Source organism: Rhineura floridana, chromosome 6 (genome assembly GCF_030035675.1).
Source record: "Rhineura floridana isolate rRhiFlo1 chromosome 6, rRhiFlo1.hap2, whole genome shotgun sequence".
NCBI lineage: Eukaryota > Metazoa > Chordata > Lepidosauria > Squamata > Rhineuridae > Rhineura > Rhineura floridana.
Genome location: NC_084485.1, coordinates 91,132,341 through 91,150,814, shown reverse-complemented (window position 1 = coordinate 91,150,814; position 18,474 = coordinate 91,132,341). Strand labels below are relative to the sequence as shown.

At 40.7% G+C, this 18,474-nt stretch overlaps 1 protein-coding gene across 2 annotated transcripts in view; it reads left to right on the top strand.

Moving 5' to 3' along the window:
• Positions 1-14,963, top strand: part of EPS15 (epidermal growth factor receptor pathway substrate 15) — a 102,435-nt gene extending 87,472 nt beyond the window's left edge. Inside the window, exons 21-25 of one of the 2 annotated variants that reach the window (XM_061632960.1) lie at positions 254-323; positions 8,178-8,254; positions 9,327-9,489; positions 10,069-10,235; positions 12,833-14,963. In XM_061632960.1, the coding sequence (XP_061488944.1) occupies positions 254-323; positions 8,178-8,254; positions 9,327-9,489; positions 10,069-10,235; positions 12,833-12,979 (624 nt within the window). In that variant the 3' untranslated portion in view covers positions 12,980-14,963. The remainder of the gene's footprint in view (positions 1-253; positions 324-8,177; positions 8,255-9,326; positions 9,490-10,068; positions 10,236-12,832) is intronic. The other variant, XM_061632961.1, reaches the window with a different exon arrangement.
• Positions 14,964-18,474: the final 3,511 nt, after the last annotated feature.

The window sequence follows — 18,474 nt, the reverse complement described above, 5'->3', positions numbered from 1 at the left end:
TTCTCACTATTCTGTGCATTCATGGAAACTAGACTGTTGGGAGACCGGTGTAATTGTTGAGAGCAAAACTAATGTTTTCTATATTTTTGGCAAATAATTTATTAAGGATGGCCTTAGCATAGGAACTTTTCTAGAAGTCAATAAAGTGACGTAAAGTATGAAAATACTGACTCTGAGGCAAATAGTTGCTTGTCTAATGCTAAGAATCTTGATGGTCTGAAGCAAGCAACCTTAATGGATTTTAAACTTTCAGACAGCAACACTGAAATGTGACGATCCTTTTGCTCCTGGTGGAATTGCTGTTACTGCATCAAGTGATCCAGGTAAGGAATTAGGTATCCCATAAACACATAAACCTAAGCTTTTGTCAGCTGTAAATCTTAATTGTGCATAGACAGTGGTCATAGGTGTATGTATCTCTCCAAGTTTTGAAAAACCCATCATGCTCGATCACATTAAGAATTCAAGATGCTTAATGTAAGATTGGTTCCCCAACCCTTGATGAATAATTAACATTGTAAGCTGGTGTATAATTTGAAAGATGACCTTGCTTAAAAATGTTTTGAACACTTTTAGGGCTGGTGCTGATGTAATATTGTCTTTCTCTTAACTATGGTTAATACTTATTTCTGTAGATATTCTATAGTTAGTTTAACCCAGAATTTGAAGCTGATTTCAAATCCTGAGTACAAGCTCACCTGGTTAACTTGGATTATTGTCAGTGTAGACATAACAAGTAATCATAGGTAAGGTTAGGGGAATTTATGCAACAGAAGAAAAGAGCAGGGGTGAATTGTGTGATGTTGTACTTAGAATTTCATTAATAATGGTTAAGGAATGAGCAATATTCTGTATATCTGCACCAGCTAATAGAGAGTCTCATGTTTATGAAAAGTGAGAATGCCTTCCTTGCCTCTGTTTCTCACTCCCATAAGCAGGTTATTAAAATGTTAATTTGGAATCTTTATGTATTCTGAGGAGTATTCAGATTGTTACTAAAAGAATTAAGTTTGGAAAATTTAAAGAAAGCAAAAGCTGTTGGCTCAGTTTAAGTATTGCACTGGCCTGTGATAAAGGAAACAAGTTTGGCATGATTAACAAACTAGAATCGGAAACAATGACTTCAAGTAGGTTTTTAAGCTGTGGCTACGAAGAAGCTGTGAAGAAATCGCATCAGACTTTGAAGCTCTGGGAAGGAAACTGAAGGATTTTGGGGCCCAGATAGTTTTTTCATCCATCCTTCCAGTACTTAGAAAAGGAGTAGAAAGGGAAAGAAAAATACTCCATGTGAATGAATGGCTACAAAGGTGGTGCCGACGTGAGAGATTTGGATTCTGGGATCATGGGCTATGCTTCCTGGAAGATGGAGTGCTGGCAAGTGATGGGTTGCATCTCACAAGGACTGGGAAGAATATGTTTGGCCACAGCATGGAGAAGTTCATCAGGAGGGCTTTAAACTGAATCCTAAGGGGGAGGGAGACATAAACTTGGTGGTAATGACTGATGAAGGCGTGTGCACAGTAATGGGAACAGAGAGGTCGGCTGTAATAGGGCCCAGTAACAGTCCTCAGAAAAATGTAGTAAGGAAGCCAAGCCACAAATCACATGGTCTTTGATGTCTGTATACTAATGTGCAGAGCATGGGAAACAAGTGGGACAAACTTGAACTCTTAATACAGGAGGGTAATTACGACTTGATAAGCATAACTGAAACTTGGTGGGATGACTTTCATGACTGGCATACAGCAATTGAAGGATACAATTTGTTCAAAAAGAACAGAAGGAATAAAAAGGGAGGTAGAGTCGCGCTATATGTTAAAAATATATATCCCTGCACAGAAATACAGGAAGATGAGCTTGGTAGCTCCACCAAGAGTATCTGGATTAAAATTAATGGGGCAAGTAATAAAAGTAATGTGGCGCTTGGAGTCTACTACCGACCACCCAATCAAGGAGAATATGAGAATGTAGCTTTTGAAAAGCAAATTGCCAACGTGTCAAGGAGGCATGATGTAATAGTAATGGGGGACTTCAACTATCCCTATATCTGTTAGGAGATAAACTCTGCCAAACATGGCACCTCCAAGAAATTTCTGACTTGTGTTGGAGATAACTTTCTCCTACAGAAAGTGGAGGAAGCATCCAGAGGATCAGCTATCCTGGACTTGATTCTAACCAATAGAGATGATTGGTGGATGAAGTGGCAGTTACAGGTACTCTGGGGAAAGTGACCACACCATACTTAAATTCTTGATTTTAACAGAAGCAAAAGCTGAGAGTAGCCATATGTGTACCCTGGACTTCAGGAAAGCTGATTTTAATAAACTCAGGATAATTGTAACTACGGTTCCATGGCAAGCGACCCTAATGAGAAAAGGAGTCGAAGATGGGTGGGAGTTTCTAAAAAAGGAAATTCTAAAAGCACAATGGCAAGCAATTCCAACAAGGAAAAAAAGGGGGAAACAACAGAAGAAGCCAATGTGCTTCACAAAAAGAGATTACCTGAAAATAAAAAAGGACACATACAAAAAGTGGAAAGAAGGCCAGGCCACAAAGGGAAGAGTACAGGCAGGTTTCACAGAATTGCCAGGATGGTGTCAGGAAGGCTAAAGCTGAGAATGAGCTGAGGTTACTGAGGGATGCTAAAAGCAACAAAAAAGCTTCCTTCAGGTACGTCCATCGTAAAAGACAGAGAAAGGAAATTGTGGCACAGCTACTCAGGATGGGAAAATGATAACAGATGACAAAGAAAAGGCAGAAGTGCTCAATTCGTACTTTGGCTCAGTCTTCTCCCAAAAAGGGTCTATTGCCCTCCCAGGAAACATGAAGTAGAAGGGACAGGATTGGAATTTGAGATTGATAGACAAATGGTTAAGGAATACCTAATCACTTTGAACGAGTTCAAATTGGCAGGGTTCTCAGAACCGCTGTCTGCTATCTTTACGAAATCGTGGAGGACTGGTGAAGTGCTGGACGACTGGAGGAGAGCTAATGTTGTCCCTGTCTTCAAAGAGGGCAAGAAGGAGGAACCAGGGAACTACAGACCAGTCAGCCTAACATCAATCCCTGGAAAAACTCTGGAGCAGATTATAAAGCAGTCAGTCTGTAAGCACCTTGAAAACAATACAGTGATTACTAGGAGCCAAAATGGATTTATGAAGAACAGATCCTGCCAAACTAATCTTATCTCATTTTTTGATTGAGTAACCTCCTTTGTAGACTGTGGGAATGCTGTGGACATAATATACCTCAACTTCAGCAAAGCTTTTGACAAAGTGCCCCATGATATTCTGATTAGCAAGCTAGCTAAATGTGTACTGGATGGAACAAATATCAGGTGGATCCACAGTTGGCTCCAGAATTGTACTCAGAGTGCTTATCAATGGTTCCTTCTCAAACTGGGCAGAAGTAACAAGTGGGGTACCACAGGGCTCGGTCCTGGGCCCACTGCTCTTCAACATTTTTATTGACTTGGATGAGGAGGTACAAAGCATGCTTATCAAATTTGCAGATGATACAAAATTGGGGGGCACAGCTAATACCATGGAAGGCAGAAACAAAATTCAAAGGGACCTTGATAGGCTGGAGCATTGGGCTAAAAACAACAGAATGAAATTCATCAGGGATAAATGCAAAGTTCTACACTTAGGAAAAATGCACAGTTATAAGATGGGGATACTTGGCTCAGCAATACAACATGTGAGAAGGATTTTGGAATTGTCGTTGATCACAAGCTGAATATGAGCCAACAGTGCCATTTGGCTGCAAAAAAGGCAAATGCTATATTAGGCTGCATTAACAGAAGTATAGTTTCCAAATCGCATGAAGTATTAGTTCCCCTCTATTCAGCACTGGTTAAGCCTCATCTTGAATACTATGTCTAGTTCTGGTCTCCTCATTTCAAGAAGGAAGAAGACAAACTGGAACAGGTTCAGAGGAGGGCAACAAGGATGATCAGGGGACTGGAAACAAAGTCCTATGAGGAGAGACTGAAAGAACTGGGCATATTTAGCCTGGAGAAGAAGACTGAGGGGAGATATGATAGCACTCTTCAAGTACATGAAAGGTTGTCACACAGAGGAGGGTCAGGATCTCTTCTCGATTGTCCCAGAGTGCAGGACACGGAATAATGGGCTCAAGTTGCAGGAAGCCAGATTTCGACTGGACATCAGGAAAAACTTCCTAACTGTTAGAGCCATACGACAATGGAACCAATTACCTAGAGAGATAGTGGGCTCTCCAACACTGGAGGCATTCAAGAGGCAGCTGGACAGCCATCTGTCAGGAATGCTTTGATTTGGATTCCTGCGTTGAGCAGGGGGTTGGACTTGAAGGCCTTGTAGGCCCCTTCGAACTCTATGATTCTATGATTCTGCTAATTATGACCTCTGGCCTAACATGATATCTGAACTGAAAGCTTCTCTGCATAGCTTTGAGTGTGTGTCTGGAGTTAGGTCAGAGAGACAGAGTGGGTATTCTGTTGGTGTACTGTCCACCCCGCTGCCTAACTGGCTTCCTCCCTGAGCTGGTAGAACTGGCCTTGTCATTGATGTTGGAGTTCCGCAGGCTGGTTGTCCTGGGTGACGTCAACATACACACCGATGCTGGGCTCACAGGTCCACTCAGGACAGGAAGAGGATGATCTGAGGGTGGAGAGGTTCTTAGTGACTCCACTGGCATGGACAGGACCCTACCTGACAAGATTTAGGCTTTGTGCCCCTGGTAACCTGCAGGGATGGAGGGCCAATTAAGATGGTCCACCCTCGGAGACTTAAGGACCCGGATGGTTTCCTAAATGCTCTGGGGGATGTTCCCAGCATGGCTGGCAATACTGCCAAAGCCCTGGATAATCTCTCAAATATGAAGGTGATCTGGGCGGTGGACACTACAGCTCCGAAGCACCCTCTCCCACCGAGGAGGGCTCATAACACACCTTGATTTACTCAAATCTTGGGCCTGATGAAATGGCAGGGACGATGGCTAGAGTGACGATGGAGAAAAGCTTAGTCTGCTTCCTACTGAACACAGGCTAGAGCTCATTTTCGAGCCTATCGTGTGGTGGCGATGGCAACGAAGAAACCTCACTTCTCTGCCAGCAGTGGGTCTGCTCAGTGTTGCCCAGCTATGGTTTTCCAGGTGGGCCAGGGTCTTTTGGGCTCTGGCCCTACACTGGATCTTAAGCCCTCGATTGCTTGCTGTGACGTGTTTCTGAGGCACTTTGCAGATAAAATTGTCCTCATTTGGGCTGACTTGGACTCCTCATTAACAACAGTTGTGTCAGATGTCCCCAAGGTTTCCTCTGACCATTTTTCTATGGATACTTTTCAGTTTGTAAAGCCTGAGGATGTAGACAGGACTCTGAGAGAAATGGGGGCCACTACTTGCTGTCTTGACCCCTGCCCATCCTGGTTAATCAAATCTGCCAGAGTGGGAGTGGCTGGCTGGTTGGCTGGCATATTTAATATCTCATTGTTGAAGGAAGCTGTGATAAGACCTCTGCTGAAGAAGTCTTTATTAGGTCCTGCAGATCTTAACAACAGTCTCTAATTTCCCCATTTTTGGGCAAAGTGATTGAAAAGGTAGTGGCTGCTCAGCTCCAAGTTTTCCTGGATGAATCGGATTATCTAGACCCTTTCTAATCAGGCTTCAGGCCTGGTCATGGGACAGCGACTGCCTGGGTCGCCCTGCTTAATGACCGACTCCAAGCATTAGACAGTGGGAGTGCATCCCTGTTGGTGCTGCTGGACCTCTCGGCGGCTTTTGATACCATCAACCATGGTATCCTTCTGGGCTGTCTAGCTGGGATGGGATTGGGAGGCCTGACTCTATGGTGGCTCTGTTCCTACTTGGCGGAAAGGTCCCAGAAAGTGGTGCTGGGAGCCTACTGCTCTACCCTCTGACTGGTGGTCTACAGGGTTCCATTCTGTCTCCTGTGCTCTTTATAATCTTTTTGAAACCGCTGGGATAGGTCATCCGGAGATTTGGAGTACAATGTCATCAATATGCTGATGACACACAACTCTATCTCTCCCTACGACCTGATTGCAGGGGGGGAATGCTCATTCTAAACCAGTGCCTGGAAGCTGTGAAAGGCTGGATGTGGGCTAACAGACTGAAACTTAATCCAGATAAGATGGAAGTTTTGCTGGTCAAGGGGAAAACTGTGCCAGGAATAGGGCTGCATCCTGTTCTGGATGAGGTCGCACTCCCCTTGAAGGAGCGCGCTTGCAATTTGAGAGTAATCTTGGATCCTGCCCTGCTGCTTGAATATCAGATGGCTGCTATAGCTAGACCAGCTGCACCCATTCCTGGAAGCAGTTCATTTGGCCACAGTGACACATGCATTGGTGGCTTCGAGACTTGATTACTGTAATGCACTCTACATGGGGCTGTCTTTAAAAACTGTTCCAAAATTGCATTTAGTTCGAAATGCAGCAGCCAGAATGTTAACTGGATCATGGCGCAGGGATCAAATCACCCCTGTGCTTTATCGACTCCACTGACTCCCAATTTGTTTCTGGGCCCAATTCAAAGTGTTGGTTCTGACCTTTAAAGCCCTAAATAGCCTTGGACCAGTGTACCTGAGAGACCTGTTACGCCCATATGTGCCTGCCCATGATTTAAGATCAGCTACCTGTGGTCTCTTCTGTGTGCCTGGAATGAAAGATGTCAGACTGGCAGGCATGTAGAAGTGAGCCTTTTCAGCCATGGCCCCCAATCTTTGGAATAACCTATACCAAGAAGCCCTCTCTGCTCCCTCCCTGATGTTTTCCTGAGAACCTTTGGGAGGAACTGAAGGTAGAGCCTGAAACTGATTTTATTTTTCCCCTTCTTAGTTTTACCACTTCAGTCCCTTTTAATATCACTTTCCTACATTTCTCAACTGTATTTTATGTATTTTTATCTATTTTAATGTTTTTAATGTTTATTGTGAGCTGCCCTGTGTGCCCTATTGTAGGATAGAAGGGTGGGATAGAATTTTTGTTTTTTAAAAAATAGAATAATTATAGCCATTTCTGTTTTCTCTGGAGGCTATGTGCTTAGATGGAAATACTGACTGAATAAACAGACTGAAAATGAAAGCAAACACCATTAAACTATTATTTGCCCATGTTTGACAGCTCTAATACACAGTTTGGGTTCTGAGCTACATACTGCACATCCAGTAAGAATCCTGCAAAACTACTTTTTAAACTTCTGCTCTTTAACAATGTGCCTAGTGCTGTATAGAACACAGGCTTACTTTGACCCTTGTCTAGAGAAACACTAAACTTTTTATTTTAAGGTCATATGGAAAGGAATCTAAACATAGGGTGCCAGTATGTGCTGATAGCAATCTTTTCCTCTGTCTCTGCTTAAAAGGTAAAGAAGTGACTTTGACTATGGCTGCAAGGGGAGCCAGCTGGCTATATCCAATGAGAGCTTTTACTTTTGGCACTCTACCTACATAACTAGTGTTACAAGCTAGGCCTTCTGGCCAGTTTCAACTCCCTTAGATTTTAGTACATTCGGTCATCTCTGTTCAGGAAGCACTTGTTCACACAACACTTAATAGAACCATTGAATTAATTTTGATACTGTTGGATAGTTGCTTCCTGTGAGTAGATAGCAGTATTATGGAACTTCCCTTATTACAGTTTACTTCTGGGGGCAAAGAAGAGAATCATGCTGCATCTGTAAAGTTACATAGCTGAACAGTGTGGATCCTTGCTCTGATGCAGCAAGGCAGTTTTTTAAATATCCAAATTCTCTTGCTTGTCTGCCTAATAGATGTCAGTCCTTTGATCTTCAAGATGCAGTGCTTCTCATTGTGACAGACTGGACAAGTGAAGTAAAACTGACATTTTGTAAGACTTACCAAATCTCATGTTTTTTAATTTGAATTTGAACTTTTAAGTTGCTGGCAGACTATGACAAGCTGGCTTAGTATGTCAAGAATAAAAATAACTTGTGCTATCTTCTGGATTTAGTTCCACAAAGTTCTTGGACCACATTGTAGTTTAATTCTATCCTATATTAAGTAAGTTTATGGTGGTGTGGCTATCAGCCCTAAGCAGGTGTTGCCCATATCTAATGTAAGACCCTAAAGATTCAGTACAAAATAGATTCATCTCCTGTCTTGCCTTTTTTGTTTAGTGAACTAACTTTCCACCTCTTCTATGTCTTGCTTATTTTAGCTACAGATCCCTTTGCCTCTCTGTTTGGAAATGAATCTTTTGGAAATGGCTTTGTTGACTTCAGCACATTGTTGAAGGTAATTTGAAATGATTAATGCCTGTGGAAAAAGCGTAAAATTGGTGTAGTAACAGACTCTAGAGGCTCCTGTATATTATGGTACAAAACACAACTTCAGCAGATGCCGAATATAAATCAACAGGTCATGACTTCTTGGATTGATTCCCCATTCTCAGCTGCTGTGAGTCTCATTAGCTCTGAGATTACATGCTTTGTGAGTTGCTGTGAAAGCAATGTAATTAATGAGAAATTACACCAATTGTGAGTATAAGCACTTGCATAGTCTCATTGACTGACTGACTGACTGACTTCCTTTCTTTCTCCTTCCATTCAAAGATTTATATATCCTTTTTAGAATGTTCATTTCTGAAGCTGTTAAATTTGACTTGCTTTTACAGTAGCAAGGTATTCAGCTAAGCAAGTGGGATAGCTGTTGCAAAATTAAAGTTACTACAACCACATGGAAGCCACTTTATACACAGATGGCTTTCTGCATGGAATTGCTCCCACACCATTCGGTTTTTTAAAAAACCATTTAATTTTGTTCCATAAAAACATAACATGAACAATGACAACAAAGAGCAATGGTGTACATATTTTTGCATACATTGCAAATTAGCTGTACCGTATCCATGATAATCATAGTGCTTTTTGTTGTAGAGCAAGTGTTTATTATCAAAAATAGCATTACCTTTCTGGTTTTCTAGCAGTGATCATGCTGTTCTAGAGCAATGAAGCCAGCCTCATCCTTAACTGCTATGAAATTATATAGGTGCAACAGAGCATGGAAAGCCATGTATGTGACTATCTGTGGCTATTGTGACCTTGTAATAAACCTACAAAAGTTACTAGCCAGTAAAAGTGTTTACTAGCCTGCTGCATTTCTATTCTAGGCACAAAGGACTTCCCTGCTACGCCCAGGAGAGGGACAGAGCCATGTCAGCACTTTGAATTGCGATTTTGTTTAGCATTTTAATTTATCTGTTGCTTTGTGGTAGAAAAGAATGAAAGTGGCTTGTAGGGAAGGCATGGCTATGTTGAAAGGAGTTATGCAAACAGGAACTTTTCCTGTTTTTGTTTTTCTTTTTAAGGCAAACAATGAAGATCCCTTCAGTTCATCTACAACAGGCTCTGTCAACAATGTAGTCATAACTAAAAATGTGTTTGAGGAATCTCCAGCCAAAAATGAAGATGTTCCTCCTGCTTTACCTCCTAAAACTGGAACACCTACCAGACCTTGTCCTCCCCCACCTGGTAAGAATCAGCATTTTTTGGTGGTGGTGGTTGGTTTGAAGATGCAATTATGGTTGCAAGAGAGCAAAGAAAGAATAATTCAGCAGCCAATTAATTCCTATATCTATACTTCTACTTTTATACCTCTTACAGTATTTTAAGCAGCTTTTCTTAATTTAGATCATTTTTCTCAGGGTATCATAAACTGGAAGTGAGGCTGTGATTTTAAATTGCCATAACAGTGATATTGTAAAAGCTGGTTCCTGAGTAACAAACTGAATTTGATAAAACAGGCTGGTTTAAACCAGTTTTAAAATGGGTTAAAATAAGCATTCTTTTTTATCTAAATGAAAGGGCTGGCTCTTACCCACACTGAACCCACTTATGGAATGGAAAAATTGGCAAGAATGTGCAGACACAATAAACACTTAAAAACTTCAAAGATTTTACAAATCAGATTAAGTTATGACTACTGGTACTAAGGTTTTTTTGTGGGGTTTTTTGTTATATAATGGGATGGTGTATTCTAAACCCTATTGTACACTGGATAAATATTTCTGCCACACTCATAATCATGCTAAAGTGATTATTTTGATGTAGGAAAAAGGTCTATCAACAAATTGGAGTCTTCGGATTCCTTTAAACTGAATGATCCCTTCCAGCCCTTCCCAGGCTGTGATGGTTCCAAAGAGCAGGAAGCTGACCCATTTGCTCCCACTGGTGTGTGCAAAGAGATGGACACCAGCAATTTTGCTAATTTCAGTGCTGTAAGTAAACAGGATGGGGAGGCATCAAGTTAAACTTTAATGACTTGTTTTTTGTAAAGAACAGTGAACATTTCAGACTTAAAATGAGTGAAATGGGTTTCATATAGTAAAACAACAATGAAGCACATCTTAATGTTAGTAGTGCCTCTCTAAAAAGAGTATATTACTGCTTGCTTCTGGGACAAATGCAACCAGTTACAACATATTCTTAGTTGCACTTTAAAGTAATATTTAACTTCACATGAATAATTGTTGCCTCTGAATGTTTCCTGGTCTATTTACTAAACTGTAAGTGCACATTCTGCTTCAGGGTTTAATGTCTTTATATTAAAGTGCAGTATATCATTTATTCTCAAAGTAAATGTTAATGTCACAGTTAGGCAGTTGGAAAATAAACAGTACAACCTTCACATTATATTCATAGCTACTGTTTGAAATACTTAATCCATTGCAAGACTCATAAATACAAATTGATAGTGTAACAAGGAAATCTTGTCCCTGAGCTCCTTTCTTGGCAATCTGTCACATAGCAAGGCCCTGGCTGCTTTTTCCGTTGTAGCTTTAGTATGAGGAAGGGTGCTGGCCCAGATAGCTGATGCAGCAGCAGGCTTTGCAGACAGGGCATCCCTAATGCCAAGAACAATGGGGGAGAGTGGCAAAGACTCTGACTTGCTCAAGAGGCAGACTTAAGAGAGTGACTAGCCCTAGCTGTAGTCTGTTAGAAAAGGGGAGACTGTAGTGAGGCACCTAGTGGCATAGAGGACTTGGACAAAGCAGAAAATTACCAACTTGGCACATCCCCGGTCCCCTGTCAGTGCTGATATCTACAAAGGAGCGCACAAGTACAATGCCCAATGAAGACAGATAATATATTTCTTTTCCAGGGAGCATGCAGTTAAATTTCATATATTGCAAATAGCAAACCAGAAGCAAAACACCCAAAAACAAAACACTGTAAAAGCTCTCTGGGTCAAATTAATGAGAGCATAACTAAAAATTTGAGCACACTTACCTACTATTTATTTATTATATCCCACCTTTCCTCCAAGGAGCTCAAGGTGGCGTACAAACATGTTTCTCCCCAATTTTATCCTTGCAACCCTGCAAGGTAGGTTAGGCTGAGAGACAGTGACTGACCCAAGGTCATCCAGTGAGCTTCATGGCCAAGCGGGGATTTGAACCCTGGTCTCCCGGGTCCCAGTTTGACATTCTAACCACTATACCACACTGACTGTCAATGTATTTATTTCAGTTTTTATCCTGGTTTTCTGCAACTATGCACTCAAGGAGGAATGGCAAAACATAATACAGCATAATAAAACTATCAAAAATAGATAAAACAAGCAGCTAAAGGCAGACATGGATAAAACCATCTGCTATTAGCAGTGAGCACACATAAATTAACAGGCCAGAGGTCTGACTTAACAAAATCTTCACCTGCCAGCAGAAGGCCACTAGACTGGGGTGAAACAGATCTCTCTAGGAGGAGAGCTCCAGATTCTGGACACGGCCATTGAAAATATAATTTATTGCATCTCCATTAACAAACCTGATGTTGACAGGATGCAGAGAAGGCCCTCACAACAATCTTAATATCCAGGCAGGCTCATATTGGAGAAGGTGGGCCTTCAAACAACCAGGTCCCAAGCTATGTGGATCTTTCAACGTCATAACTAGCATATTGAATTCATCTTGGGAATAAACCAGCAGCCAATGTTCCTCATAGCTGGCTCTGCAGTCAGCAATCTGGCTGCAGCATTCTGGACCATCTGCAGTTTCCAAACACTTTTCAAAGACAGCCCCCATATAGAGCACACTACAATGATCTTGCTGAGATGTAACTCAGACAATTGTCATGATGGCTGAATCTGATATTTTAAGGAGTAAGTAAAGTTGGCACACCAGCCTCAGCTGTGTAAAAGTACTCTTGGCCTCTGCCGGCACCTGAGAAGATGAAGTGTGTTACATGTAATTAATATATTTGTCCTTGGTAAACTGAATCACGTTAAAATCTTACTACTCTGTTAATTGGCAGGTTACAGTGGTGATGGACTTGGGATTTCTTCAGTTGCTCTGTCGCATGGCAGTAATTTGAAATACTTTCTTAGAAGAGCTGGGATGTAAGCTTTAAGGAAGGATTAATAACAAGATGCTCTTGATTATTCCATGATCCTCTTGATTATTTTGTAGGGGTTTCTTTAAGTATAAATTTACTATTCTAAATGTTTGGGTGGTTTTAAATAAACAGTGTATTTTTAAAATAATCTTTCACTTTAATTAACCTGAATACATTTTAAAATAACTGTGTCAAATATCCAATAGCCAAGCTATTTACAGTGGACATTTTAGCAAACTAAATCAGATGCACACTTTCAATTTTCTTTGGGTATTTGTGGCAAATGAAAGTACCCCTTTTCTCCTCTTAATCAAACAAATGAAACAATGAACCAGATAAACCATAGATACAGACCAAGCACCTATTTAAAAACTAAGTGTGGCTAACAATGATTTAAACCAGCTGGAGACAGAAACCTGTTTAAACATTTTATCCTTTGCCTGCTCAATCAGTTAACAAATCTGTGGTTTCTCTATTTTAGTATCCTACTGAAGAAGATATGATTGAATGGGCAAAGAGGGAAAGTGAGAGAGAGGAGAAAGAGCGACTTGCAAGATTGAAGCAACAAGAACAAGAAGATTTAGAACTAGCTATTGCACTCAGTAAATCTGAAATATCAGAAGCATGAAGAATTGCCACAACCATTTGTCCTATTTCCTGGATGTGTAAAGCTAATCAGAAGCTATGTATGCACAGGGAAGTACAAAAGGCTTTAAATTCCTGGAAATGTGATTTTTGAGCAACAATATATTATTTGTATTTTTTTCATATCCGCCAGTCTCATTGGGCTACTCTCTTTTAATACAGCAAAGTTCCATTTACATTTATCTTGAGATTCTTCTGTACTATAAACCATTACACCAAAGTAACTTCTTTTAATGCAAAAAAGACAACTCTGTACTATTTAAAATTAGAATACTAAGGCACAGAAATCCATTTTTTAAGGTCTCGGAAAGCAATTATGTCTCAAACCAAGTTCCTGTCTGTCTTGGACTGATACATGCCTTACTGTATTGAAGATAATAAAAAGTGCAGGTGCATGTAACTACATCAAATGCATTTTATAGCCTTTTGTCCCTTAAAAAAATGAGGGCTTGTTCTAAGTCTTGATTAGTTTTCTTTTCAAAAGCACTATTTTTCCAATTCTTATTATACTGAATTATTTTAGTTTTTCCAGGTAGCCTGGATGGTAAAATAGATTTTCACCTTGTAAGCAAAACTGGCCATGTAGCCAATCAAACTAAAGTTTAAATAATTATATGTAGTTGGCAGACATTAAGGTAACTACACTGTGCTGATAATCCTGTTTTTTTGCTAAAATGTTCACATCTAGTTATCACACGTATTAGGAACCTGTTGTACATTTTAGAGATGATGGAATTTGAGGCTAGGCACATGGAGTGCCTTTATGCCCTTGGTTCTCCTTTTAATGAAGTCTCTGCTGCTTGACTGGATATCGAATAAAAAAAAGTCTAGATTCCAGATGCAATAAGTGTTGCCTGAAACTTTTAACTGCCATTTTCCTGTCCATCAGGTTTTTAAAAATGCAAATTTAGGGTTTTTCCAGGGAGATTAGACTATTTGGCCAAGTTCACTGTCAAGAATTCTGACACTGCACTGCTAATTGAGCCAATTTCTTCTGTGAAATATGCAACTTAAACTGGGAAGCTGACAGCTGAATTTGAAATAGGATAGGACATAACTGCATAAAGACATAGTTTACAACGGTCAGTTACTGTTATGTATAATTTATTGAATACCAACTGATAGTTGCACCTTAAAAATGTCCTTTATAGTAACAGAGTCAGCAATGAATGTTAATGAAAGTAAATTATTGCCTGTTCTGTCTAAAGTTTTCTGTTCTGCAGGATGTTAAACTCATTCTAAATGAATTCTTCTTCCATGCTCAATATGTGCACAGTTAGGCTGCAGCCTTAAAAAAATTGATGCTCCTCCCTCCCAAAAAAAACCCTGTGGTATTTGTGCCTGAAATAAAGAATTTTAAAATGATTTTTTCTTCTGCTGCAAGGGTTGCACAGTTACCACTGTCAGGTTGAAACCTTTCCAGTTGCCTGTGGATGCTGCTGCAAGAGACTTTTGAAGAAGGTAGTTTTTGGTTCTGAAAAAACTTTTGCACTAGGAAATGAGTATTTCAAAACATGTGCTCAAAAAAGTAACTTAGCAAAACCTCTTGCAAGTATTATTCATAATTTATCTACCCAAACTTTGTATTAACATTAATCGTGCATATTGTATGTTTAACTGGACTACATAGATTTTTCTTTTTTGTTAAATGTATACTTTGTGGACCAATACAATATCTGTGTGTATATATTATACATATAAATATATATATATATACAAGCTTTCTTGTATAGGACTTAAAGTTCTGAATCACTTGATGTTACATTTCATGTTACTGACTGATTACAGAACTTTTACTCGAAGGCTTCTAAATAAACTACTGCTGTGTCAGCTTAAATGGCATTACTGTTAAAGTTTTAAAAGGCTTTTAATAACTTGTTCAGGTGGGGTTAGCCTCTATTTATAGACTTTTGTTTAAAAATTCTAAATAGCTTGTAATTATGAATAAAACAGTTTAAGTATATTAAGATGGGCCCATCTGGTTTTTTTACTTATAGCAAACAGTACAGTGTGGCTAAGTACTCCAGTATGGATTTACGATCTTCTTTTGGTGGTGCATCCAAACTGAACAGTGAAGATTCTATGTTCTCTCACAAATATATTAAGAGCACAGGTGTATTATGTTATGAAGAAAGCAGTTTTATAATTTTTATGTGTATCGTTCAAAGAAAAAAGGTAGAACAAATAAATCAGCCCCTCCCTAAAAGGATGAAGACAGCTTGAAGGCCCCACAACACACTGTGAAATGTTGGTCAACTGAGATGTAACAGGAATAGGGTTTCAGTTCATGTTCTTTTGCAAGGGGTTGGCAAAGCTATCCAATGATGGCCTGTACTGTTTCCTATAATCGGGGGGGGGGGAATAATTCCATGTAGCCAGAATATTACTTTAAGACAGCATTACCTTTATTTTAGGCTTCATCCTTGGCTTAGGGTAGGTACGCACCATACAGGGATTTTTAAAGTATACCTTTTGATGTAGCAGTGGCCCTTCTTGCTTGGTTAAGGTTTGTTTAGTCATCCTTGTGATTGTCCAGCTATTCTGGATCTTTCCCCCTCCCCCCCCCAACATGTTCTTTAAGTTAGGGGCGGGCAAGCTTTCAAGCCTGCAGGATCCACCATTCAGAGCCGGGTGCAGCATAATAATAATCGTAAATTTCTTAATTGCTTTATATTCAAGGAATCTGTGTACAGAAAATATAACTCCGATACTATCTGACATAATTTCAAAACATTGTGCAAAGTAAAGTTCCAATACCATACAAAAGAATAATAAACCATATACAAAATACAAATCAATACCAAAAAAGAGAAGAAAAAAAGTCAGATCAATATCCAATATAAAATGGGATATAATATAAAGGAATCTCAAAAACATACAAATAGTTGCTAAGGTAGGTAGACATACTAAGAATGAAGGAACAGGGTGCTTGTGAGCACATGCTCACCCAGGAATTTAATCAGTATCAGAACCAAGCTCATAAGACCTTTCTGAGAAAAATCAACTCCTGGTTGTCCCTCAAATGTGTTTCACAGCAACTTAAATTATTTTGGTGGGTGGGAAAGAGCCTTTTAGTTGCTATTGCAAGTCAGAAACTCTTGGTAGTCTACAGCAAATCACCCAGAGATGGGCCTTCCATCCACATATGTTCTCAAATACAAATGTACCTTTTGCTACCAAAGTTAATTCAAGTTGTTACAGCTTCACAATTGTATCAGGAAGTCTTCACATCTCGAAAACAAGGCATCTTGAGTCCTAGGTTAGTACATTATTATTTAGTCATTTTGATATGGTCTAGCAAACTGGTCCTTAGTCTTTTTTGGGTCAAGGAATCTCTTTGAGAATCTGGTGAAAGCTATGTATCCCCTTCCCAGAAAAATGTGCATACACACACTTGCACATAATTTATTTGATTGCATTGGAAATTGATTTTTTGCACTCAGTTCATACACTCCCTGAAGCCTGCCCATGGATCCCAGATTAAGAACCCCTAGTCTAGCATTAAACATTGGGCATCACTCAACTAATGTGTCCCATCAGTGTAAGAATTTCCAATTATGCAACAAAACTCCCATTCTCCTCCTTCCACATGCCACAATAGGTTCAGGGGGGAGGGGCACATTAAACCACCTAGAGTCTATCCCACTTCCCACCAAAGAATGCCAACCTCCAGTTGCCTTCTGCCTATGCTCTTTTACTGACTATGCATTACTGCATGAGGTCTTGCTCTGAGAGATCCTTGGAAGCCCATTCACTTCACGGGGGCCCCCTGTGGCCCTCAAGCCACCCTGAGATTCTATGATTGATGGCCCTATTTAAGGCAGAGAGCTCTTGTGGCTCAGCCTGGCAGCCACTACCACTTTAATTTGCCTTCCTGTAGGCTGTGAGGAGGCACAGCAAACTCAGCCTACCTTGTGGATCTACTTAGCAGTAATGGGGAATTTTTAGATACAAACAGTAAGCAAAATATATTCTTTTAGAAAACTATAGGGTTTATAATGTTACATTCATTCATTCAATGGCCATCACTTGTGACCGAGTAAGATTGTCTTCCAGGATAAGGTCTTTAACGGTGGGTCCATAAGTGACTGTGGAGGCCAATTCTGGATCCACACAGCCTCCCACAGTGAGGACATAGGTTTCCAGATGGAAGATGGTCATGATGAGGATTTGCTTGACGTGCCTTCCGCTTAGCTCGTTTGTCCCTTTCACCCTATACTCGTGCTTCTTCAAAGTTCACAACACCTTTGATAATGGCCGGCCTCCAATTGGGACGCTCATGGGTCAAAGCTTCCCAGTTCTCGATGCTCATGTTACATTTTTAGATTAGCTTTAAGAACATCTTTAAACCTCTTTTGCTGTCCACTGATACTCCGTTTTCCATCAAGTTGGGAGTAAAGTATCTGCTTTGGAAGACTGTTATCAGGCATTCGAACAACATGGCCGGTCCAACAGAGTTGATGTTGGAGGATCATTGTTTCAACCCTGGTAGTCTTTGCTTCTTCCAATACGCTAACATTAGTGTAATGTTACAATAGTATAGCAGGCCAGCTAAAAATCCTCTCCTTGGTACAGTACTGACATCTCTGCCTGTTACGTAGATGTATCCATGGCATGCTAGGTACAGACTGGCTCAAGAGGATAAGGGGAACAGAACACTGGTACAGGACATCTCTGTGCCCTCCAAGGCCTGAGAAGGATTAGCACTGGAATGTATTAGCTCATAGTAGAAATGTGCTGGTATGAAACTTGCTGAATATTACCTGTTTGGCTAGAAAATAATGTAGACAGTGTAACATCTATGTAATGCTTATGTGTAGCTTCCTGATTGGGATATGCTAATGTCTTTGTTCTGGAATGTATAAAAAACACAGGCGAGCTGTGCTGTGTTGCAGCGCTGCACCACACTCAAGGGAGACTGACCGTGCGCATGTAACCAATAAAGGCCTATCTTTGCTGCAAGCCTGTGTCTTCAATTTCCTCAAGGACCCCCAGTCCAACAGATCCCAAACTTCCCTGTCAGCAGCGCCTCTCCTCTTCTTCTGCCAGCTCTCAGCATGCCTGGGGCTTCTGTCCATTGCTCTTCCCTGTCTCTCTGAGGAGTCCCATCCACCGATAAGCCACGCACTTCCTTTCCCGCCTAGGCAGTAGACTCTTAATCCACTTCAACCTTTGCTGTGTCTCTTGAGACACAACCAGCTTGACCCTCGAGTGAAGGGAGTTGACCCTTGAGTGAAGCCAGCTGTGCTGCTGTGAGGGCTAAGCGATGGATCCTGCCAAAACGCTCTTGCCTGCTCAGCTCCAGTGGCTGCCCAACGACTTGCATCTGCGGACACAGAAGAAGACAGAAGTCTGCAGCTGCCTACCTGGGTGACTGAAATCTGCTCCAGAGGGTTGGGGGCAGTGGAGGCCCCTCACTAAATGCAAATGGGACACTGCCTGCCTGCCCACCTTCCCCTCCCCACCCCACCCCACCCC